Below are 25,095 nucleotides of genomic sequence, written 5' to 3' on the forward strand. Positions count from 1 at the left end.
TGCTAATGGGCAGCTACAGCGGCTCATACCCTGGCTACAGCCACGTACTTTTTACATATTTTTTTTTTTTTTTCCTTCAGTTTAACGGCCTTTAGCTGCCTGGACTATACGGCCCGAATTTCATACATATAATATAGCGTTTTTTACGGATTTACCATTGGATTTACCAGTGCCATATACATATATAATTTATATGATCTCGACCTGATATTATATATATGATATGCAAATATTCAACTTGACATTTATCAGCTGTTTGACATTAAAGGTTTTCTGAAAATATTTTGTATTTTGAAAGGTTAATTTTGAATCGAGACGTCAGAAAGTATTGTGAAAAACTTGTTATGTATGGTTATTAATTCAAACTACACTTTATCTTTTGTGCTATGCTTTTATGCATTTACCTATTTTGAAGTGATACCTAAGTTGAATTTGATACCTACCTCCTACCTATTTTTTTTAAAATCTTAATTATTTGTTTTACAATGGTCGATTTAATACAAATAACAATTAGATTTACACAAATATTATGTTATATTGGGATGATCTAATAGTGTTATAGGTACTCTATATGTTTTATGTTCTAACCGCAAAAATTAATTTTACATTACAAAAAAATTCTGATTACAATATTGACGTTATTTGGAAGTGATGTATTTAGAATTAATACAATATAAATAATGGAAGGAACGACGCATTCTTTTCGGTAAGTTTTAGATTTGTTTTCTAATATTCTATCTGTATACACAGGTTTATTATAATTAGTATTAGTGCGTCTTTATATTTAACTATATTTTTTTAAATTATTGTATGACTAATATGAATTTTGAGTTAATATGCAATTTCCTTAGCAAATACACTAGTTTACGGCAATACACCAAATTCAATTATGACACATTCTAATTAATATTATACTACCATTTATTTGATTCTTATGATTCAATAATTTTATTATATTATCTCTTAAAGAATCATATTACCTATCTTATCTTGAAATAAAAAATTATCTGTATTGAACTTCTCTGTCTATGATGATTAAATAATTATTGTTAATAATAACTTTGTTTTTTAACAAACCATTAAAAAGGAAAAATATGTACTTATAGGTATTATTTGCTATTATTTTGTTAAGTCAGTAGGGACTTGAAGCATGTATTTATAATTCCTGTTGTAGTTTTGTAAGGTTGGTTTAAAAGTTTTGAGCACCATCATTTGTCCTTATATAATTCATTACCTTTGTATATCTATCTATTTATCCTTATCTAATTATTCCTTGAATGCTGATAAAGTAATATGTAATCAAAATCCATTATCTTCAGGAAATCTTATCCTTGAAAGCTGATATGTAATAAGTTACTATTAATGTCAATGTTCTAGTTGTTTTATTGTTATATTTTATTTAACTAATTCAATGAATTATTTAAAATATAATTTTTATTTTCACTGATTCCATATAGAAAGATATGAACTATGTATATTCTTACTTTTCTCATATTTTTGTTTCCCAAAATGACAAATTAAATTTTAATGTTTGCATATTTATTAATGTAAAATGCAAAGAGAGAGAGAGAGAGAGAGAAAAAAAAATACTTTATATTTATTATACACATATTTTCTTTATTTGATTTGTTTTCTTTTATTTTTAATTTTATTAATAGTACATAGTTTTATTTAACATATCATTATAAAAATATTATACATATTATTAAAAACATATTCAATTCTTGAATACTGAGTATTGAAATATATCCCTTACACTAGAAGAAAGTAGAAACCCCTTACCTATAGGCCTTGTATATGAATTTTTAAAGTAGCTCAACCTAAAGCCCCGTTCTCAGAACTGCGTCGTGTCGACAGCGACACTGACTGACACTTCAAACGACCAATGGGAGCTGTACTAAATTTAAAATTGACAGCTGTTTGAATTTTGTACAAATCTGATTGGTTCTTTTGTCGTGTCGCTGGCGACAGTCGCAGTTCTGAGAACGGGGCTTAAAGCCCCGTTCTCAGAACTACGTCGTGTCGACAGCGACACTGATTGACATTTCAAACAACCAATAGGAGCTGTACTAAATTTAAAATTGACAGCTGTTTGAATTTTGTACAAATCTCATTGGTTCTTTTGTCATCTGAGAACGGGGCTTTAAGCCCCGTTCTCAGAACTGCGACTGTCGCCAGCGACACGACAAAAGAACCAATGAGATTTGTACAAAATTCAAACAGCTGTCAATTTTAAATTTAGTACAGCTCCCATTGGTCATTTGAAGTGTCAATTAGTGTCGCTGTCGACACGACGCAGTTCTGAGAACGGGGCTTAAGACGTTTATGGATGTAAAGCACCAGATGGCGGGGCGTATTTCACGGTCTTTTACTACAGAAAAATATTTTTTGTTGCTCTGAATTTTGAAGCGACCAATAAAAACAGAGAAAATAAAAATCGATAATTTTCGGACTGTGCCAATTGGTTACTAATCGACCAGATACTTTTTATCTATTAGATATGCTATAAAAGCTTGAATTTATACAATTCGACCATTGTAAATACCCGACAAATTTCGCAAGGCCGACGAGGCCGATGTTTTTCACTGATAAGAAAAAAAGATTTAGTGTTTATGAAAATAGGGCTAAAAGTAAAAAAATATAACCCTTTAAAACCTGAGGAAAAAAATTTCTGTTGGTTTTTTTTTGCCTCTGAGTATTTGGTGAGGATATTTTTTTTAATAAATTTTACACTTTTAGAATTCGCTTTGAAAAAAATCTGTTTTGTAGAGAGATATATTTATTTTGTAGATTTTCTTGCAGTGCAGTGGCGAAATACTCATAAAGGATTTTTTTTTGGAAATAGATCTATTATTTCCAAAACTGGGCTTATATTTTCGAAGTTGTAAATAATAAAAAATACTACTTTTAATGTGAATTTTATCTCTAAAGCGCGTAACATTGTCTTTAATGATTAGCCATAAAAAACTATTAATTCTAATCGAAGTAGACAATCTCCTTGGCGTTTAGATATTTTCGAAAAAATAATGTGTACTTGACTTTTGATACGAATTTTAATAGTATATTTTTTATTAGCGGTTTAATATATATATTTATGACATTAATATGCAAATTTATATTTTCCATTTTAATGATATTACTGCTGATTGCAGGTACTTTAAAAATTCCATATAACTATATTAATTAGTCATTAAACGGATACTGCTTTAGCATGATGCTCTAATAATAGTTGTTTTAATTTTTATTGAGTTATATTTTTTTCATATTTATTATTTATTTAACTGTACTGGTGCCTTGGTTTTCTCATTTGCTCCAAATTTTACCCCAACTTGTGTCATCTTAAAATTCTTACCGCAGAGAACAAATCTAAAAATCTTATTTTGGCGGTCTTAGCTTTACTGAACGCAAATGGTCTCGACAACAAAACTGTGAGTGAATTTATTGAGCTTACATCGTTATGTATGAAACAAAATTGTTTTCAATTTAATAAAAACTTTTTTGAACAGCGGGAAGGTACAGCAATGGGTAATCCATTGTCTCCATTTTTGGCTAATTTATTCATGAGCAGGTTTGAAGTGGAGGCTAGGAATCAGTTTGAGTATTTTCCAAGAGTATGGTTTAGGTATGTGGATGATATTTTTGTTGTTTTTGACACAAATTCAGACACCATAGATAATTTTATTTCTAAGTTAAATAATCGTTTTCCTTCCATTAAATTTACGCATGAAATTGAGAACAACGACAGATTACCATTTCTAGATGTATTAGTTATTAGAAATACTAATTGCCTGGAATTTGATATCTATAGGAAAAATACGACCACACGCAGATATATTCCTAATGAATCACATCATAGTGTTGTAAGCCCTACGGCTAATACTATCCGAGATACAGCCGAGAGCTATTCTTAGCGGGACACCCGGTACAATTTGGTGAATTTTGATGTCAAACGCTTTATACAACAAATTAACCACTTATATGAAACGTATAATAAATTTTTGGGGCAAAAAACTATGTTAAGCAAAGGTCTTTCGACTATATTATGAGTCGAAATATCAATATTAGTTAATCAGTACAAATATTTTGGATTAAAAAGAAGATATTCTTACATATCCATTTCAAAATTAAATCTGAACAGTTTCCAACTAGGTCTTTTTCAATTTGAAACTTTTTATTTCACTAAGATGTTTGATCTTGCTACTCCCTATTAAATTATTAAAAAAAATTAATGATTGTTTTACAAGTAAAAAGCTACGGACAAGCTAGTTTCGATTGGATTTTAGACAGAGGTGTTTTACACTATTATTATTTTTTGTATTAGAGAATATTTCATCATATTTGACAAACTTTTCATTGTGGTGATGAGAATATAAAATAAGCTCATATTAATAGGTATTCTTAAGCACAATCATTGAGCACATTATTCTATCATAGTAATACCTATTTCGACAAATATTACTTTATTATTTATACAGTATATTTCTGATTGTTTTCATTTAAAATGTTTTATTTCAGAAGCTGGTCAACTATTTCCGTTGGTTTTTTACGGCTTTGCTTTATATTAGTTAATAATTTATATTGTATTCCGACGTATATAATATGGATGTATATATTGTGGCCTATCCAAATAGTTAATCCTAAGTTATATTGGAAAATCGAGGGCCATATGTTTCACTTTCTGTTAGCGATGGTGTCCTTGTGGTGCGATTCGGCCGGCTATAGAAGTAAGTAAATATAATGGATAAGATAGTTTTTTTTTAATTTTTAAATAAATCATATTTTTAATTTTACAATTTAATTTGAATTTCTTAAAGTCAGAGTTTTTTCTGATACAGTTTAATACGAAAGAGTCACTTCCGGGAAAATTGTCACTCGTGCTTTTAGAATCCCTAGTTTCATGTTGTTCTAACCCTTTTAACCCCTAATACAAAACAACAAGAAAAACACATGAAAAATGCAATACAAATTTACTCATTAGCCTCCTAACTACATCTCACAGCAAAGGGCGTCCGCGAGGTGACGTCACAGCTAGGAACGCCCCGTTTTCGGTTATGTGGGCGTGTCTGCACGATTAAAGCAGGCAATGGGCTCTTTCACTATATTTTGGAATTAGCATAATTGAATAAAGCAATTAATTCTAAAATTTTCTGCTATCTCACTTTCGAAAAATTTGAAGTCGTTCTTAAGAAAATAAATAAAAACAAAAGAGCCCAGAATAAAAATCCGCACTTTATTTTTAATACGTCACACCTGGCATGTTGAAAAGCGGCAACACGGCCGCGGCCGGGCCACCATGCTGACCCACCACCACCTCCACACAAAGCCATTCAACCTTTTCCAGTATGGCGGAGATAGAAGTGCTTTATTTGGCGCGTATTTTAAACCCTGTTTTATTTCCAAATAGACATTTTTCACACAAATGTCGGGTTAGATTACGTAATATTTCACTAATTTGTTAATATACAGGGAGTCTAAAGTTCTCCACATAAGTATGGAATTTTTTGTATTATTGCTTTTATGAAAACATCAGTTAGTTACTTTTTATAAAAAGGTCTGCTTTCTCAGAAAATAGGTATTGTTAAAATATTCAAACTTGAAGTAGCATATATAGGGCGTTCAAAATCGTCGGAAAAAGAAATAACCAGAAATATATGACAGAAAAAGCAATATAAACTAAATATTCAATTGCAAAAACACTTACCTACCATAGTTTAGAATTTACTGAACGTTTGATAAATATATACTATTATTGACAGTATAGGAAGTTACTTGTCTTAGTAAAAGCCTTGGTAAATGCTCTTCGAATTATAAACTACACTGGCTTGGGTCAAAAAATATGGAATATTTTTCTATGTTTTGCAGCATTACACAAATGGGAATAAATTTAAACTATAATAGGTGAGGATAAATAAAAAATATAATATGTGTTTCAAGATTTTATATAGAAAAAAAAAACTAAATACCTTTTTGGGGGTTCGTAAGTAAAACTTACGCTTAGCTTAGTTTTCTTTACTCTTTCTCTTTACATAGGGCATTGTCTTTGTGGTAAAGACGTCATTCCTTTTTTTTGCATAGTTCTTCAATAAAATATTGGATATTCTGAACAAGATGGATTTAATAATAAATTCTGACGTATGTGAGGGGCAATTGTGACCTAAAATAAGACTTACATCTAGGCCATTTATATTGTCAAATGTCAATGTTGTAAATATCGTTCTGTGATCTTTTTGATGTAAAAAGCTTGATTCTTCTTCCAATATTTTACTTATAGTGAGGTAAGTGTAAGCAGTAGCCATAACTACATCCTCACTAGGGTAACAGAGGCTTTGGCTTTGGCTTTTGAGGCATATTTAATGCAGCGAGAACTACTAGTAGGAGTGAAATTATCTCTTTTAATAGCTGTCAACCATTTTTTACGAAGCTCGTCATTTTTGGGGAATATAAAAGCGGAAACCTTGGGACTCCCTCTATAATTCCCGTGACAATTTGGAACAGAGCATGTAAAAGGCGTGCTACAATAAAATGTTAACCCTTTAATACCTATCTTTTGATTATTGTAAGTAACCATTATAAAGTACTATGCAGACTGGCGGTGAAGGCTTTTTACTCATTTAGGTGTAATATCTTAATAGATACTTCTAGTTCTTACCTTAAAATAATTAATAATAGAGGAGTACGACAAGCACAAAAGTTTGAAGTTCTCTATGTGGAATGTCTATTTGGATTTTTATTACACTGTGTGTTATTTTATCACAATTTTCTGATCACACCATGCACTGAACGCTAAGAACTAAACAAACGTGTTGCAGAAGCACAACAAACTAGAGATAATTAATTATTTCTGGTATGCAATCGGAACGAGAAACCACTACCGGCTTTTCAGGTTAAAGGTAAACAATTTAATAATGCGCTGCCTTCGCCGCCATATTTACCTTCCCCATATCATGTTGATTGGCCTTGAGTTGAGATGGTGCTGGTCAAATCAAATCGCAATGTTGCCAGTTGTTGGCTGGCGCACGAGTACGGTTCTTCAATGTGATTGGGTGTATTTTTCATACGTCATCAATTGGCGCTTTAAAATTATTTCAAATTAAAGCAATTTTGAGGGCCTATAAAAAAATATTCAATATCGTGGAACTATTTTTTTTGGATAAATATACTGAAAATAGTCTTCTATTTCAGATTTTGTCCTTGAATTGTGTATTTTATTTTTTGTGAAAGAGCCCATTGTCTAGCTAGATACTTTTAGGAATTTTAGCAAAATATTTTTGCTGATAATTTTGAAATATTGGATATAAATACGTATTATGATGGTGTCAAGCAATTTAAAAATTAATGCAAAATAACTATTGCTTCATTAAAATACTGATGTCGTTATATTTGTTACATTTTTATGTTTTGTCAAAGTTTTAGAAGCTGGTGATGACATATCAGAATGCCTTGATAAGAGAACCCTTATAATAGCAAACCATCAATCCACAGGTGATGTTCCAATGCTATTCTCTTGCTATAATGTAAGAAAAGGCGTTTTGCCTAATGTAATGTGGATTATGGATAGTCTTTTTAAGTATACTAATTTTGGCGCAGTTAGTTATTTGCATCAGGATTTTTTTATTAAATCGGTAAGTATCCTTACCTTAATATATACAAATATATTTGACTTTATTTTATTATATACAGGGTGTTACTTAATGACATGCTAATATTTAAGGGGGGTGAAGATTCTAAGAAAAACGAAAACATATGAATGATATATGGCGGATTCATATTGCCATTTTAGATTGGTTATTTTTTAACTTTTTATTTTGTTTTATGCGAAAACGGCTTTGCGCACGCGTAATTCTAGCCTACAAATATTTTTAGTTTTGATTTATTTTATTTTATAATATTGCATAAAGTATAAATTTATAATATGTTATGCATCAGACAAACAAATATGTATACTATAAATAGTAAAACTACTATAAATAATGATTAAACTTAACTTTTATCCAGCATGAGAAAAAACAATATGGCGATATTATTATATAACTTGGTAATATTTGAGGGGTAGTTTCATCTCGTTGGAATTTGACTTTCGAAAAATCCGTTTGCCAAAAATAAGCTTTTTACGTCAAGCAGTTTAAGCAGAATCGTGGTTAATCAATTACCCAACTTTTTGAAACACCCTGTATGATTTTTAAAAAATTTCAAAATATGTAAAAAAAACAAATAAATTATGCTTGTCCAAGCGTTTTCCCGAAAGACTAACCGTTTTTAAATAACAAATATTGTAATATTTGGGGGCGTTTTCACCCCCTCTTGGAGTTTGAGATTCGAGAAACCCCTCCTTATCGAACCTCTACACCCCACAGTCAATCCGTTTGCCAAAAATCAGCTTTAAACGTCAAGCAGTTTAAGCAGAATCGTGATTGCTCAATGGTCATATTTTATGAAACACCCTGTATAAATTTATAAAAAATCTTAAAATATGTAAAACAACAAAATAAAATATACGTGTTTAAGAGTTTTTCCGAAAAACTCACCGGGTTTTAAATAGAAAATATTTTAATATTTGAGGGATAGTTTCACCCCCTTAGAATTCGAGTTTCGAAAAATCCCTTTATATCGAACCTCTACACCCTAAAGTCAATCTGTTTTCCAAAAATCAGCTTTTTACGTCAAGCGCTTTAAGCAGGATCGTGATTAATCAATGACCAGATTTTTCGAAACACCCTGTATACATTTTTAAAAAATCTTAAAATATGTAAAAAAAGAAAAGAAAATATAGATGTTTAAGCGTTTTTTCGGAAACTTGACCGTTTTTTAAATAAAAAATATTGTAATATTTGAGGGGTGGTTTCACCCTCTTGGAACTGGAATTTCGAAAAATCCTTTCTTATCGAACCTCTACACCCTAGAATCAACCTGTATGCCAAAAAGAATAATCGCAGGATCGTGATTAATCAGTATGTCAGTCACTTAAGGATTTTATATATTAGTTAGTATAGATAATCTATTTTTAAATTCGGGATTCGATTTTTTAAAAATTTTTGAAATACCATACTATTAAAAAAAACAGCGTCCAAGACGGCTAGGGAATGCCAATCGATGATAATTTTGGCGAGGTCAGGCCCTACACGTCATTACTTGGCCCGTACTCTTCTTTATTTTTTAATGGAGCTTACTGCCAGTTGGCCTTAAGAAGATTATACTTTATTTCTCTATTGAGTAAAAATTATTTTAAAACGGTGTAGTTTAAAATTCGAGAAAAAATAAACAACTTATTTTCTGCAAATAAATTTTGGTGTCTGGAAACGTTGTATCCTTCTTTAATCTTTCATTTTAATTTTATTAATTTTGACAAGTTTTATGTCAATTTTTAGTAAATGATGTCTAGAGATTGACCTCGCTAAAATTATCATCGATTGTTACTCCCCAGCCGTCTTTGACGCCGTTTTTTTTTCGATCATACGGTATAAGGTATATATAATTAGTATATAATAATATAATATACAGGGTGTTTCAAAACAAATGCGAAAAACTTTAGGGGGTGATTCCTTGTTCAAAATAAAGGGTAGTTTGCTTTATAAACGTTGGGTCAAAAGTCAACCATTACGGAGATATCGCGGTACAAAGATGGCGGAAAATTAATGTTTTTATTTTTTATCTTGAAAACAAAAAGAGATAGACTAATGAAATTTTATGGAAGCATTACTGTTATGAAAACACACTTTCTGGTAATTTTTTCACTTTTTAAAATGAGTGGAAGGGGTTGAAATAAACTACCCCCTATCATTCTTGTTAACGAAATTTAAAGAAAAATCTTATCAAACACATGCAAAAAATTAATTTGGATAGTTTAGTTTGTTTAGAAACTTTTTATCTCTTGTGTTTTTTGATAAAACTCACCGATTTGAAATTAAAAATAAAATGTAAAGAATTACATGTCAGGACAAAAAACATTTTTAGATTAAGAATCTAGTGATAATAACGATAATAATAATCATCTAGATAATAACGTATTGCAGTAGAGTAATGTCAAATGAAATAATATTAGGAACATCCTAAAAGTAACAGCGGCCGACTAGATTTTTTCCTAAAAAATTACAGCAGCCCACTAGATTCTTTATCAGAAAATGTTTTTGTCCTGACATGTAATGCTTTACATTTTATTTTTTAATTTCAAATCGGTGAGTTTTATCAAAAAAACACAAGAGATAAAAAAGTTTCTAAACAAACTAAACTATCCAAATTAATTTTTGCATGTGTTTGATAAGATTTTTCTTTAAATTTCGTTAACAAAAATGATAGGGGTAGTTTATTTCAACCCCTTCCACTCATTTTAAAAGAGTGAAAAATTACCAGAAAGTGTGTTTTCATAACAGTAATGCTTCCATAAAATTTTATTAGTCTATCTCTTTTCGTTTTCAAGATAAAAAATAAAAACATTATTTTTCCGCCATCTTTGTACCGCGATATCTCCCTAATGGTTGACTTTTGACCCAACGTTTATGAAGCAAACTACCCTTTATTTTGAACAAGGAATCGCCCCCTGAAGTTTTTCGCATTTGTTTTGAAACACCCTGTATAATTAGTATATATAATTTTTTTTTCACAAAATTTCACCTTTGCGTCTTTTATTCCGAGGTTCTAACTGAGATGATTTAACTGGCCTAATATACATATACATTTTTTGAACCTGTATAATTCTATTGTTAAATTATTTTTAGAACAGTAATTCTTATTTTTATCAGTCAATTTATTTCTGATTATGAAAAAATCTAGTGACCTTTGCTTTATATATTCTATTCAGAATGGCCGATTGTTCTATAGAATTTTTCTTTGATTTTATAACGATTTGTTTTAATATATTTTTGACTGCATTTTTATAGTGTTTGGTATAATGAGATTTCGAGTGGTTAAACAAATTAAAATTTATTTCGAAAATGTTAAATGCAGTGCAATAACAATAATATACAGTCGGACCACCGTTGTAGTAACATAAGCAGGCGAAAAAATGCGATAAAATAAAAATAGGTAGATATGTGATAAGAATGTCACAGAATTTGTATTTATTCGTGTTTTAATAGCCAAAACGAATACATAGATTCTCGCTACATTAACGAAATTTATTTTTTAAGTAAAATAATGGATGTTTACAAAGTTCGTGAGAAAATTCAAATTGTAAATTGTAAAATGGTATTTCTAAAATAGGTCTTATCGGGATATACAAACAATTTTTCCACAAACTTTTGTAAACAGGCCAATTCCATCTTTACCTACTATATCAAGAGTTATTAATAATTTTGAAACACATGGGTGCCTGTCCCCACAAAAACACAAAAAGCCTGATGTGTTGATTAATGAAGAACAGGAGTTAAAGCAAGTGTTTGGGGTGGTTTTGTAGGGGAGCATATGATTGGTTCATTTTTTATAAAGGGTAATTTAACTGTTGCAAAGTATTTGGACTTGTTACAGCAGCAGATTGTCGCTAGAATTCGTGAGTTATTGGGAGAAACATTCCATAATGTCTGGTTTCAACAAGATGATGGTTGCCCTGCCCACAATACCCGTATTGTTCAAGAATATTTGAACAATACTTTTCCCCATCGTTTAATTAGTGAACATGGAACTATTTTGTGGCCCGCTAGATCACCCGATCTTTCTCCCAATGATTTCTTTTTGTAGGGTTATGTAAAATCCAAAGCATATGGTCATAACAGGGCTAATAATCTGGATGAGCTTCAAGTAAAAATATGAGGGGCTTTCCAAACTATTAGCCCTAATATGTTAGCCAATGTCAGACGGGGATTTTACGACCGCCTGGGCTTCTGTCTAGCACAAGAAGTTGGTCTTTTTGAACACTTGTTATAACTTTTTTTTATTTAGAGTAATATTTTAGTTTTTTTCGGGTTAAGAGAATTTATTTATTTTGGCTTGTAAACACACTCAAATAATAAATATTGAGGTATTTTTATTTTAAATGTTACCTTAAGTGAAGGTAAACACTTAAAATGAAAATAATAAATATAGTCTGTGAAACGAATAACTTTGAATTTGACAGTTCGCGCGGGCTTTTCTAGTGTTAATTTTATTAGGTTAGCAACTTGCGGCCATACTGACGTAACGTTAGCACCAGTTTAAAAATATACACAAACACCACAAACTTAATCCAAGAGAACACTGTAAACGCTATAAAATCAAGAAAATACAATTAGTTAGGTCCATAAATTGAGGAAAACGTAAGATAAACACCAGAAACACTAAGAAAAGCACTATTTTCACGGAACATAACTGCAAGATGCGGCATTAACCTTCAATACGTGTCATATTTAGAAATGTCAAAAGCTGGTGACATTTTACTTTTGACAATAATTATGACATTTCGTGTTGATTTTTGCAAAAAGAGGAAGAACTATCACTTATTTTATTATTTTCATTTTCTATTTCACGAAAGTAAAAAGAGTGACCAATCTGATTCGTTCAGGCACTCAATTTAAAGAAAATCAGTAACTTTTTTGACAGAGGGATTTTATATTTGCCATGTTGGTAAAAAATAACGGTCAAAATTCAAAGTTATTCATTTTATAGACTATACCCGGCACTCCTCGCGTCGTATTTTAGTGTCACGACCGACCCGTCCAAGCACAACTGCAACTGCCTACTGCCTGACCAGCCGACTAGCCGGCAGTGAATCTCTAGTACGAACGCAAATCGGGTTAACGTAAATTCGTCCGGCAACTTGCTATGTTACTAGTAGCCTGGTGTTCTCTGTATGGAGTTATGAGGGGCGTAAAAACTACCCCTACCTCTACGTAAATTTTACTATTAATATTTACCAACTCAACCGGCAACCGATTTTTTTTCGTAAAATGGTCCTTCTAGTATTTACTACATTTTTTCTCTTGTAAAAAAACGCCACCGCACATATTTTTCGGGAAAAATTTGTTTTCGAAGATGCCTTCCAAAAAATATATTTTGTCACGTTAAGCTATGGAGGCACATAAAATCTATTATGCTATTAATAATCTAGGCGAAAATTTGGAATTTTACGTTAGTATTACAAATTATATTTGACTGAAGGATAATAAACTATTTTTTATTGATTCTGGTAGAGTTTTTTATCCTCTTTAATTTTTAATTTTTTTTTTATTTTTGAAATTTTTACAAAGTAGCTTTTTAAATATATTAAGAACGGATATATTGACTTTTAAGTTATTGTCATAGTAGTAGGGTAAATTACATTGATAAATGCAAATCGCATATTCACTAAATGAACTGTCATAACATAATAATAATAATAATAAAGTAAGGTTTAGTTATTTTAGCATTTTGATTTAGCATCTTATAGCATAGTATAAGGAAACTAGTAGCTTTACTCCTTGTCAAATCCTTTGTTATTTTTCTGCCACTTTATATGACCTTGTTCTCGCCTCCCGTGACCACTGACGTAGCTGTATAGTCGTGGTCTATTAACTAGGCAAAGTATAGTCGTGGCACTCGCCATTGTTTCACAGATATGTATTTAGGAAAAAATATGAGTTCACAATAAAATAAAATAAAAAAAATTGATCATCGAGTAAAAACTTGCTTGAAAACAGAATATTTTCACATTTCGTGTAGGTAACAATTCTTCTGCATCTGAAAATTTTCTGATGCGGAAAAAACTATATAATGACATATTTTTATATTATTATCTATTTCACAGATTTTCTACAACTTTTTTCGTTTTTGATTTAAAACAAGTTTAATTTTCTGTAGATAACTGGATTCGGCATAAAATTCTCCATATTCTACACTGTCTTTATTTAAAGCCATTCTAATTCTCTCTCTTATTTACTATAAAGCTTTGGTTAAAAACGTTATATACGAAAAGTGGTAAAAAACTAGAGCGAATAAAACTTTATTAATACTTAGCTATGTTTTCTTAAACATGAAGGATACCAGAATAAATTCGTGTAGAAAAATTTACTTTATCGTATATAGGGTATTTTTTATGGCGTCACCAAAATCGTAATATTTAAAATGTTGTATCTCATTTTTTTTAAATGCAACACCTTGTATATTATTTTTCTTTCAGATGTAGAATTAAAAGGTGAACATTTTTTGTATTTAAAGTGTTTGGTTGTGAAATTTTTAGCCGTTTTGCAAATATTTTCTGTATTTCATTACATATGGGATTTTCAACGATAAAATATCAGACAAAGATCATATTAGGTGGCTTTGCTAAAAATTTACTGTTGAAAGAGCCATATGTAATATAATACTACGAATATCTGCGAAACCGTTAAAATTTAGAAATACTTTAAATAAAAAAAATATTCACTTTTTAATTCTGCATCTGACAGAAAAATAATATACAGAAGGTAGCGTTTAAAAAAATTGAGATATACCATTTTAAATATTCCGATTTTGGTGACGCCATAAAAAATACCCTATATAGAATAATGTATATAGAATGATGTAAAATAATTAAAAAAAATAAAACTAACTTTACCATAACTTTTTTGTGACACCCTGTATATAACAAAATATTTTAGGATACGCCCCTTTATAAACTTTGAAACATGAATAAAAAACTTTTTTCACATCTTCGACAACGACGGCGATATTGGACTTCCTCGCACTAATGGGCCACCCTGTATATTTACGGTGGTTTAAAGCTAGGTGTGGCACTTTTCTTCCCTCAAATATAAACTCAATATTTTGTCTATAATATTTTGAATATTGTTATATTACGACCACTTATAATAAAAATTAAATAAAAAAAAACATAAAAAAATACAGTCCACTAAATTTATAAGAGATTATGCTATTATAAAATTCTTTCAATTAAAAAAATATGATTAATTTGCGGAGACTTTAGATGTACAAAATATTTATTCTAAAATTGTTTCAAAAACCAATCTGCATATATAAATTATCTCGTAAATTAATGGAATTAAAATTTTATGGCAAATCCCCTGACCAAAAAATATTTACATGCGCATATTTGAGACAACCTGTATATCTAAAAAACTATTTGTAAAATCTGCCCACATGCCAAAAAAAATAATAACATTTAATTAATTACATAATATCTCAGCTTCTAAAATAAACAAATATAATTAAACGTTTATTGATAATTACTATCGGCTTGCCGATTTACATCCGATGGAAATCTAAAAAAAACTCAAAGAACAATTTTTTGAATGATTACTACAATTAATAGCAGCATACAGTAAGGCACTCATTTTTTGTCAATCCGTCTCTGTGCTGGAACGCAACGCTCGAACCTCGCAGCTTGATGGACGGAATTCAACTGAAACGCTTTGCAATCTGCCGATATTCGACAGATTGCAAAAACTGGCAGAAAATATTTGCGAGAGTGCAACTACTCTTTTCCTTGAACTATGCTTATAGCTAATGAACCCCCCTCCTTCCTAACTATAGCCTCTCCAACGAGAGAATATATGACAGTAACAACTGTAATTTTAATTTAAAAATGAAGTAAATTCTCTGCACGGTGTAGTTAAGATGGTTTTAATGAGAGTTAATAAAAGCATATGAAAGCATTTTTAAAACTAGTGTAAGTTTACATCTAAACACCTATTCGTATATTATTTTTTAGGGTAAACAACATAGGGAAAAAGCACTTCATGATTTATCGACGCATCTTTCAAATAAATATATCCCATTGAATCGAAACTGGTTGGTACTTTTTCCCGAAGGAGGCTTTCTTAGGAAAAGAAAAGCAATTTCGCACAAGTACGCAGAACAGAATAATTTTCCGAAACTTGAAAATGTGTCTTTACCTCGTGTTGGAGCGCTTAACATAATTATGAACGCTGTAGGACCTAAATCGACCACAAATAATAATTGCAAGAATTATTCTTGCAATAGAACAGGTAACATATTTTTTTGTATTTTTATTATACACGGGTGGCACCTCTGAACGACGCGGTGTGGTCGTTCCAAGGAGAACGCCCAAGTAGCATTTGGACGTTATCTAACGTCGGGTATACGTCGCGTTCAATAAACCCGACGTCGGGTACCAACGTCGGTTCGACCGCCTGACGATCCTTATTTGCACCTAAATGGGGAATACAGATTCGGGTCGCCTCGACGTCGGTATCTGACCATAATAATCCTACCAATTATCAACGTCATATTACGTTGGATTTTAGTCACTTAAAATTCGCCGCTAAGCACTTACGTTACGTTTGGTTTCATATTCGCTACCAAGAATACATAAAAGCCTAACCAAACTACCTAATTACAAATGAATTCATAATCACTCCTCGAATATAACTATAAGTGCCTATCTAATTTCATATTATAATAATTCTGAATCATTAATCCAGACATCAGTTTTGTCAACGGAAGTCACTTTTTTTATATATCTGATTATATAAAAAATACTCCGGAAAACAACGAGCGCCTTCAAAATTAGGTAGATTTATGAAATAAAAATATCTATAGAAAAGTAACTCGCAAAATATTTTTTTAATTTTTTAGCTGGTTTAATCATAAAACTGTACTGTGGTTCCCCCCAAACTGAACCTTATCAATATTATTCTACTAGAAATCGAAATGTGAATATCCCCTGAACACCCTGAAACACCCTGTATACATTCCCCTGTGAAACACCCTGTATACATTTTTTTGAAAAAAAAAAAAAAACTATACTTATGTGTTTAAGCATTTTTTCGGAAACTTGGCCGTTTTTTAAATAAAAAATATTTGTAATATTTGAGGGGTGGTTTCGCCCTCTTGGAACTGGAATTTCGAAAAATCTCTTCTTATCGAACCTCGACACCCTAGAATCAACCTGTATGCCAAAATTGAGCTTCTTACGTTGAGTGGTTTGAACAGGATCGTGATTAAACAGTATGTCAGTCACTTAAGGATTTTATATATTAGTATAGATTATTTTGAGTAGTGTATTTTAATATGACAATTTAGGTAGTAGACTCGGTAGTAGATTAAATATACAAGAAAGAAAAGCCAGAAGAAATCCAATGATTCTCAAAATTTAAGCCAAAAGTCACCTTTTTTAAAATTTTACGGTAAATTAACCTAAAAAAATAACTCGGTTATTTTAGACTTATTTGAAAAACAACGGTAGAGAAAAAAAATTGTTTCTTTTATCGAGATCTACCACCCCTGAAAATATTTGCAATTATTAAGACTCGCCCTGTATATAAAAGATACTAATGAGAACGAATTAGAAAAACATACTGTATTGAAACTATATTTTCAAACTAAAATTTTTTTGGCGTATTGTACCAGATTTGTGATTTAATTAAATAATATTGAGATTAAGTTAGTGATATGATTATTATTATACCGTGCTGGCAACTATTACTTTTGGGTCGGCATTTACATGTGTGGAAGTAAATCGCTAGGGATCTTATTAAGTCGGAGTGAGAGAAATGCGACCGACCAACGCGACGGTGTGCTGTTGCGGCGTTGCCGATACGCCTTTCCCTATCAAGTAAAGTAAAATCTCACGATCGCAAACCGCTTATTTTTAAAAGACTTGTTTTTCAAGAGATAACTAGATAAAACCATTAGACATGTTTCTGAGCATCTGAAATGGAATTATAAGGATATCGTTAGGGTGTAATTTTTTTTATAACGAGAAAACGTCAGTAATCGCGATATTTTAAAAACTCAACTTTTTAACACTTAACAGGCCATAGCTCAAGAACCACTTTAGATATTGAAACTTTTTTTATTTTCAAGATCGGATATTTTACAATATGTTTACATAAGAAAAATTTGATAAGGTTGTTTTTTCCATTCAAAAATTGTAAACAATCCATCCATTTACTTTTAGAGCATAGAAATTTTCAGCAATCGTGTAATTTTTTTATTGATAAAGATTTTCACATACTGTCTACAAAGAAAATACAGCAGAAATATTAACAAAGTTCTTGAAAAAACTGTAATCTATTACTTATAATAGAGTTCTAATAGCGCGACCACTATCGAACACCCACTCAATTCCACTTATTTTTACCAAAAATTTGTTTCTAGCTTGCACTTTAAAAAATTCAAGCTATAGGGAAAATTACAACGACTCGTTCATAAATAAACAAATCAAGTATCATGAAACGTAATTAAATCCTGAAGCTGAACGCATGACGTACACCTTTCCCTAGAACTTTAAGTACTGACAGAGGTATTGATTAGGTCGACCGGTCAACTGCGACAAATCTGCTATATCCCCTTCCACGTCTCTTAGCGATGTGCACAGTTTCTCGGTTTATTTCATACGTTTGGCAACGTGTTTACTGTCCTCTCTTTGTTCAGTACATTATACTCTGCTTACATACGGAAATCTCGATCCAAGACTAACCTTTGCCAGCCCTTAATAGAAGACCGTTAAAAACCATATAGTCAAAAAGTTTTTTAATCACGGAGGTTTTGACTTTGACAGATTAAAATTATTTAATTTTACAGAAGAATGGCTTGTATAAAGGCAGATTTTTTCTTTTCAGAACTGGGTCCAACACAAATTAGTTACGTTTTAGATATAACAATTGCCTATCCAAAAGGCATTCCTATTGATCTTAGTCATATTGTATTTGGTCATAGGACGCCATGCGAAACTGTATTCTTTTATAGACTTTACCGTTCGTCGGAAGTGCCTGAAGAATCTGATGCAATGAGGGACTGGTTATTTAAAAGGTAATGTGATATAGTCCAGGATATAGTCTATAAAATGAATAACTTTGAATTTTGACCGTTATTTTTTACCAACATGGCAAATATAAAATCCCTCTGTCAAAAAATTTACTGATATTCTTTAAATTGAGTGACTGAACGAATCAGATAGGTAACTCTTTTTACTTTCGTGAAATAGAAAAGGAAAATAATAAAACAAGTGATAGCTCTTCCTCTTCTTGCAAAAATCAACACGAAATGTAATAATTGTCAAAAGTAAAATGTCATCAGCTTTTGACATTTCTAAATATTAGACCAATGCCGTCTCTAATAGAACAGCCTCGGAGCGAGATTTATGACGTCACGCTAGTTAGATACTACGGATTAATAAATATGTTGTAGAATACATGGAAAACATAATTATTCCTAGTATTTTTGGTTTGTTTTTTAAAAATGATATAGTTTACATGAAATATACATAATATTGTAATATACATATACTATGGAGTACGATTTCAGCCGTCAATGTAGATAGTTTTAGTGTTAAGAATAATAATTTTAAAAAATATGTGGTCATCCCTTGACAAGTTTATATTAATTTATTATTTGCATTAAACATTATGTGGTGTTTGATTAGGTTGTGAATATTTTATATGTAATTTTTTGGATTATACCCGGCACTTTTTTTTTTCATATGACACAACACTGATGATGGTTATAATGTTAGCCGAAACGTTTTTTTAAACCAAAATAAATAATGAAAAACCAAATGAAAACTTAATCAGCGTTTTTCCCGAACCTAAATCTCAAGAAAATCAAAAGTTTTAGAATAATTTTACATATAAAATGACAGCGATCTTTATTTCATACCTATCGCTGACGCCTTTTTTTCTATGATATTGTATTATTTGCAAATATAATTTTTCGAACATTGATACTTGCAAAATATACATATAAATTTTATGAATGCAAATAATAATACATCACTATTAGTAGATATTGAATGTTTTTTGTTAAATTAGATCGATTTTCAAACCCCAAAATTTAAAATATATTTTACATTTTACCCATTATCTTGTATACCTATTCATTATTTGTATATTGTAAAACATTTGCTACCTTTGTATGGTTCATAGTTTATGTGCCAAATTATTTATTACTATAAATAGGTATATATGTATATTGTATTTATTAACTGTATATTATGTATATTTCATGTAAACTATATGTATATCATTTTTAAAATACAAACCCAAAATACGAGGAATAATTATGTTTTCCATGTATTCTACAACATATTTATTAATCCGTACTATCTAACTAGCGTGACGTCATAAATCTCGACCGAGGCTGTTCTATTAGAGACAGCATTGCGTCAGCATGGCCGCAAGTTGCTAACCTAATAAAATTAACACTAGAAAAGCCCGCGGGAACTGTCAAATTCAAAGTTATTCGTTTCACAGACTATAGCACAGATTAGGTATACTATATGTATACAGATAAAAATCTTATCCGTAATTCGTGGTACGAAAATTGTTTTTTATGACTATGTGCAAACGAGTAAAATTTCCTGTGCGCAAAAATAAACTGGCGTAAAATGACAATAAACAGCGTAATAGAGAGATATCGCTAAACCGAATAGGATGCATGGAACCGTGCATGGACGTTAATAAGGCCAGGTGTCCTTTACGTGAGGTGGTATTAACTCTCTTCATTTATAGTTATCGGATCGGAAAGAATTCTGATCGCGTCGCGTCCGCTATTTAAACTTAACCTAACTTTGAATTTAAAACTTTGAAGTTATTTTGTTTCCTATGTATTTTAAAACTAAAGGGCTAAAGTGCTTATTTCCAGTGCTTTATTGTTCAACGTCTGCCAGTGGGTTTAGGGCAACAAGCAACAAATTCTCTTAGAAGGGTTAAGTCGTCATCTGCTGTAAACCTAAGCCTCTTTATAGGTTCTTTAATGTGGGAAGAGGTGGAATCCATATTTTAGGCCATATTTATTTAATTAAAACTAATCCCAGCTACTTAAATATCAAATTACCTAATAAAACTAAAGTAATAATTCAAAACAATTCAAACATAACCTAAAATAAAAGATCTCGCCGGCCGGCCCCGGTTGTCAAATACCCGCACATGCCCATTTAAGCAATTTTTAAACGTTATTTAGAAATAGCGCTTGGTGTAATTCATAGAATAACTAACTGAAAGAAATGAAAAGTCCTATGTTAAAGCTTGGAAACACGCGCTCGCCGCGATCCAAGCGGGCTACTGGCAGAACTAAAGGTTCGCGCCATATTTATAAATGGACCTTTACTGCCAGTTCATAAGTTTTTTACTTATATTTGGTAATTTCAATCTTGATTATTAATTTATTTGTAACAAAACATTTACAAAATAAAAATAATGTATTTTGATACAAATAAATTAATAATCTAGATTGAAATTATCCCTGAAATTAGAATAAAACACGATAAATTTGTAACTTGATTATTTTATTATAACATTTCTTAATAAAAATACATATAACACATTCAATACCATACAAGTATATATAAAAGTTATCAGAATTTATACGATCAGTTATAAATAATTATAAAAAAAGGTTATAAATTATAATTAAATAAATCCTTATATAAAAGGCATATTAGTTAACGTGTATCTAATTTGGTATAACTTTAATCTAAACTTTAATAACCTATTCAAATAGAAACATCTTACAATTCGCGTTGTATAATACAGAAAGTAAAGGGACAAATTTGTTAGTAAATCTATTCCCCATGACCCGAAACATTTTTTTACAAACAAAACAGGACATATAAAGTTTATCAATAATACAAGTGTATAGAAAATGTATAAATAAGTAAATAAAAATATATTTTCAAACTAAATGATTAATGATTATACTCGTTTAAATAAATAAATAATCTTTTAAAAATTACTTGTTTGTCTTCGCAAATTTGTATATTTCATATTTATTTAAAACCGTACCCTTACCCTTAAAATTACTGCACAACCTTAAAAATTAAGCTTTTAATATGAAATGTTATACAAGTTCTTGATTCGATCCTCATTTAAATAAAACTTTAAATTGATATTCTAAATTTCTGAGACAGCCATTTTGTTGAAAGAATTTGTTTTGATTATGAGAAATTTCATAAAAATTATCACAGGGATTAATTAATCTTATATATTGAACTTGGCTTTTAAATTTCACAATCCTATCGTCCAAAATACTCTAAATTCGCGAAGATCCGTAAAATATTCCCATAAAAACAAATCACAATTCACTTTCACTTTAGAATCTGACAGGCTGGCCAAATATGGAATGACGGTTACTTTTCAATTTATTTTATTAATCTAACTGATCCGGCTCACTTAGAAATTAAATTTTTGTTAAATTATTTAATTATAATTGTTTCTGGCGAAAGCAACTTCATACCAATATTTGTTGATAAGGTAACAAAGCACATCACTGTTAAATTATCAACATTTTATATAAATATTTCTATTTTTCAACTACTCCAACTACTCCAATTACTCCACAGAGAATCAAACGAATTTGTTAATTAAACTATACTCTATGGATAACTTGATTAAATCATGATGAAATTAAAGTCCCTAGATGAATATCTAGGGACTTTAGATGAAATTTCTACGCAGCGCCATCTATCCCTCTACTGGCAAGAACTCCGCCGTGTTTCCAAAATTCAAATGGCAGTTTCATCCGCCTGTTGTAATTGATCCGCAAATTACGTCAGGCGGTAACGTTATTAGCGGGTGTTGCGTTAAAAATTGACTCGCGCATATCGTAACCATGATAAGGTACGCGTAAATACTGTATGACGCTATTCGGTTTTCCGATATCTCTCTAATAACTGTGCCGGTCAGGCGCTGTGCACAATTTTAGAGGCCATAAGTGGGCGTGCTATGTGCGCAAACTAGTAACCTAACTAGTGCCCGATTCCGAAAATTGGAACCACGAAAAACTATAAAGAAAAAACAAAGTTTATAATCTGTATGATCTGTGGTAATAATTTCTTAACTATCTTAAAATTTTCGATTTTACATTTTGTTCGAATGGTTTTTAATAGATCTATCCTATATATTTATACTTTTTTTTATTATTTATTTTATATTGTTTGTAAACTTATTGAATTAAGTAATTAATTTTTATTCTCTAACCTTTTACAAACATTACAATCTCGAAATTATATACATGTTATCTTCTAAACTATATTTAAATGTAGGTTTTTCTTATTGCAGTAATAATTTACGTTTTCGATGTGATGGGGGAATGTCTTGATCCTATTTTAGAATCTCTATCTATTTTTGTGAGTGAGATCTTAAGACTGGAGCTTACTATTTTGTTATATGTACCAATAGATGATATTTTTTTTAATTTCAGATGGGTAGAAAAAGAACGAATGCTACAGAGTTATTACGATACGGGCGAAATGTCAACAGAGTTCAGCCGCACAAAAGTCTACAAACCAAAATTAGTGGTACAAGATAACTTAAGGTTTCTTATTTTACACTTATTCTTTGTTATATCGAGTTATGTGCACGTGAGGATGTTTTTCGCAGTGTATTATTCTTGTATGCATTATTTGGTTTATTAGCATTGTGAAATTCCATATTTGATTTATTTAGTGATGTATTATATGTGAGATTTTAATGAAAGAACTAGCAAAACACAGACCTTTTTCAGTGTTTCCGGGTTGTGAAAAGTCTGACTCCATTTAGGATTACCAACGCATTATTTTATTACTAGATTGATTGTTTCACATAACATATATTGTTTCAGAGCTTTCTTGTTACTTATGTACAGAGAAATGTTAAAACAAATAATCTTACAAATTGAATATCTTCAAAAAATATTTTTAATTGTATGAAATGTATATATCAGTATTAATAAACTATTTTATAGAGGTAGTTAATGTGACTTCAGGTATTACACTAGTATTGAAAGTAATTGTAATATGTTTTGAAGTTCTCTGTTTATTAAGAGACAATGTCGATGCTATAACAATATACCGGGTGTTGCATCGTCGGACGGGACATAGGAAATCCCATGTAAATTTTAATGGGGTCAATTATTGGCTTCCCTAATTATTTTAGAGAATAATTCTATTTAGGTTTATTGAAGAGCACTAAAACCCACATTCAAAAGAATAACTTTAGATATTTTTGATTAGCTCGTTTACGAGTTATCGCCGATTTCTTTTTAAATATTTCTCCTTTCTTATGGCCCTGTATTTACTTAAGAGCACCAGTCAAGGTAAAAGATAACTGTCAAATGAAGTTGTCACTTCAGAAATTTACCTATTTAGTGCTTTATTATTATTGAAAACTCATTCCTACATCGGATATATCTTAAAGATGTATTTATAAATACCAATTAATATGAATTAAAGTAAAATAAAGTAACCAATTAAAAGGTTAATTATAGTATTATTACAATATTCGATAACTTATTAATTTAGGTACTATTAAATTGTTAGAACTTTAGGATTTAAGATGTTGAAATATTCCTCCATCGACTGCTAGACAATAACCCAGGCGATCATAAAATTCTCTTCTTACATTCGCTAGTTGGTAAACTGAAATTCTATTGCATTTCGGCAGAAATAGCATTTTTAACTCGTCTAGATTTGGGTATTTTTTATCCTTGTATATCCTGTTTTAAAATGGCCCCAGAGAAGAAATCATTTGGCGAAATATCAGGAGACCTTGCTGGCCAATTTACTGTATGATTTAGGCCAATAACGTTTCCGTTAAAACTTGTCTAAATATTCCCGAACAGCCAGGGTACTATGTGCCGGGCAGCCATCCATTTGGTACCAAACTTCCTGATTTTCCCTAGCGGCATCATGTAGAGCAGGTAAAATATGATTTTCGAGTAGTTCCAAATAATATTCTGCATTTAATTTCGCGTAAGAAATAATGGCCCGATAATATTGTGTCCGAATATCCCTGCCCAAACATTTACTTTCTGTGGATATTGCGTCCTTGTTTCGACAAACCTGTGTTGGTTTTTTTTGTTCCAATATCGATAATTTTGAACATTGGGTTCATTATTTAAGGTAAACGTGCATTCGTCAGTGAAACATATTTTTTAAAAAATTCCCTATCCGTATTTGCTCTTTCCATCATATCAAAACAAAACGCCTGCCGCCGTATTTCGTCCCTATCTCGTAGTTCTTGGTGCTTTTCATATTTGAAGGAATAGTATTTACAGTACGTCTGTTCGTTCTGTAGCTACGGGGTATCCGTGAGAGGGGAAACGATATTCTCTCGATGTTTTTCGTAAAAAAATAGACGACGCGTCCCATCAATAAAAATTCAACAAATTTGCAAGTAGCCAATAAAATGAGTGGGCGGAGCGATTTTCGGTGACGTACTCGTTAAAATTCGAAAAGCTGTAGTGTGATCTATTCCTATTTCATCCTCAAGTTTC

General features: G+C 30.7%; 1 protein-coding gene across 1 annotated transcript; it reads left to right on the forward strand.

The window, feature by feature from the left end:
• The first annotated feature begins 265 nt into the window (after positions 1–265).
• On the forward strand, positions 266–23,570 carry LOC115876422 (acyl-CoA:lysophosphatidylglycerol acyltransferase 1-like). The gene is made up of 6 exons (XM_030892200.1): positions 266–706; positions 4,516–4,724; positions 7,408–7,622; positions 15,593–15,869; positions 18,468–18,657; positions 23,044–23,570. The coding sequence occupies exons 1-6, from the start codon at positions 681–683 to the stop codon at positions 23,255–23,257; spliced, it is 1,131 nt and encodes a 376-aa protein (XP_030748060.1). The 5' UTR covers positions 266–680; the 3' UTR covers positions 23,258–23,570.
• The last annotated feature ends 1,525 nt before the right edge of the window (positions 23,571–25,095 follow it).

The sequence above is a fragment of the Sitophilus oryzae genome, unplaced genomic scaffold (assembly GCF_002938485.1).
Source record: "Sitophilus oryzae breed Bouriz unplaced genomic scaffold, Soryzae_2.0 scaffold_1436_pilon_pilon, whole genome shotgun sequence".
Classification (NCBI taxonomy): domain Eukaryota; kingdom Metazoa; phylum Arthropoda; class Insecta; order Coleoptera; family Curculionidae; genus Sitophilus; species Sitophilus oryzae.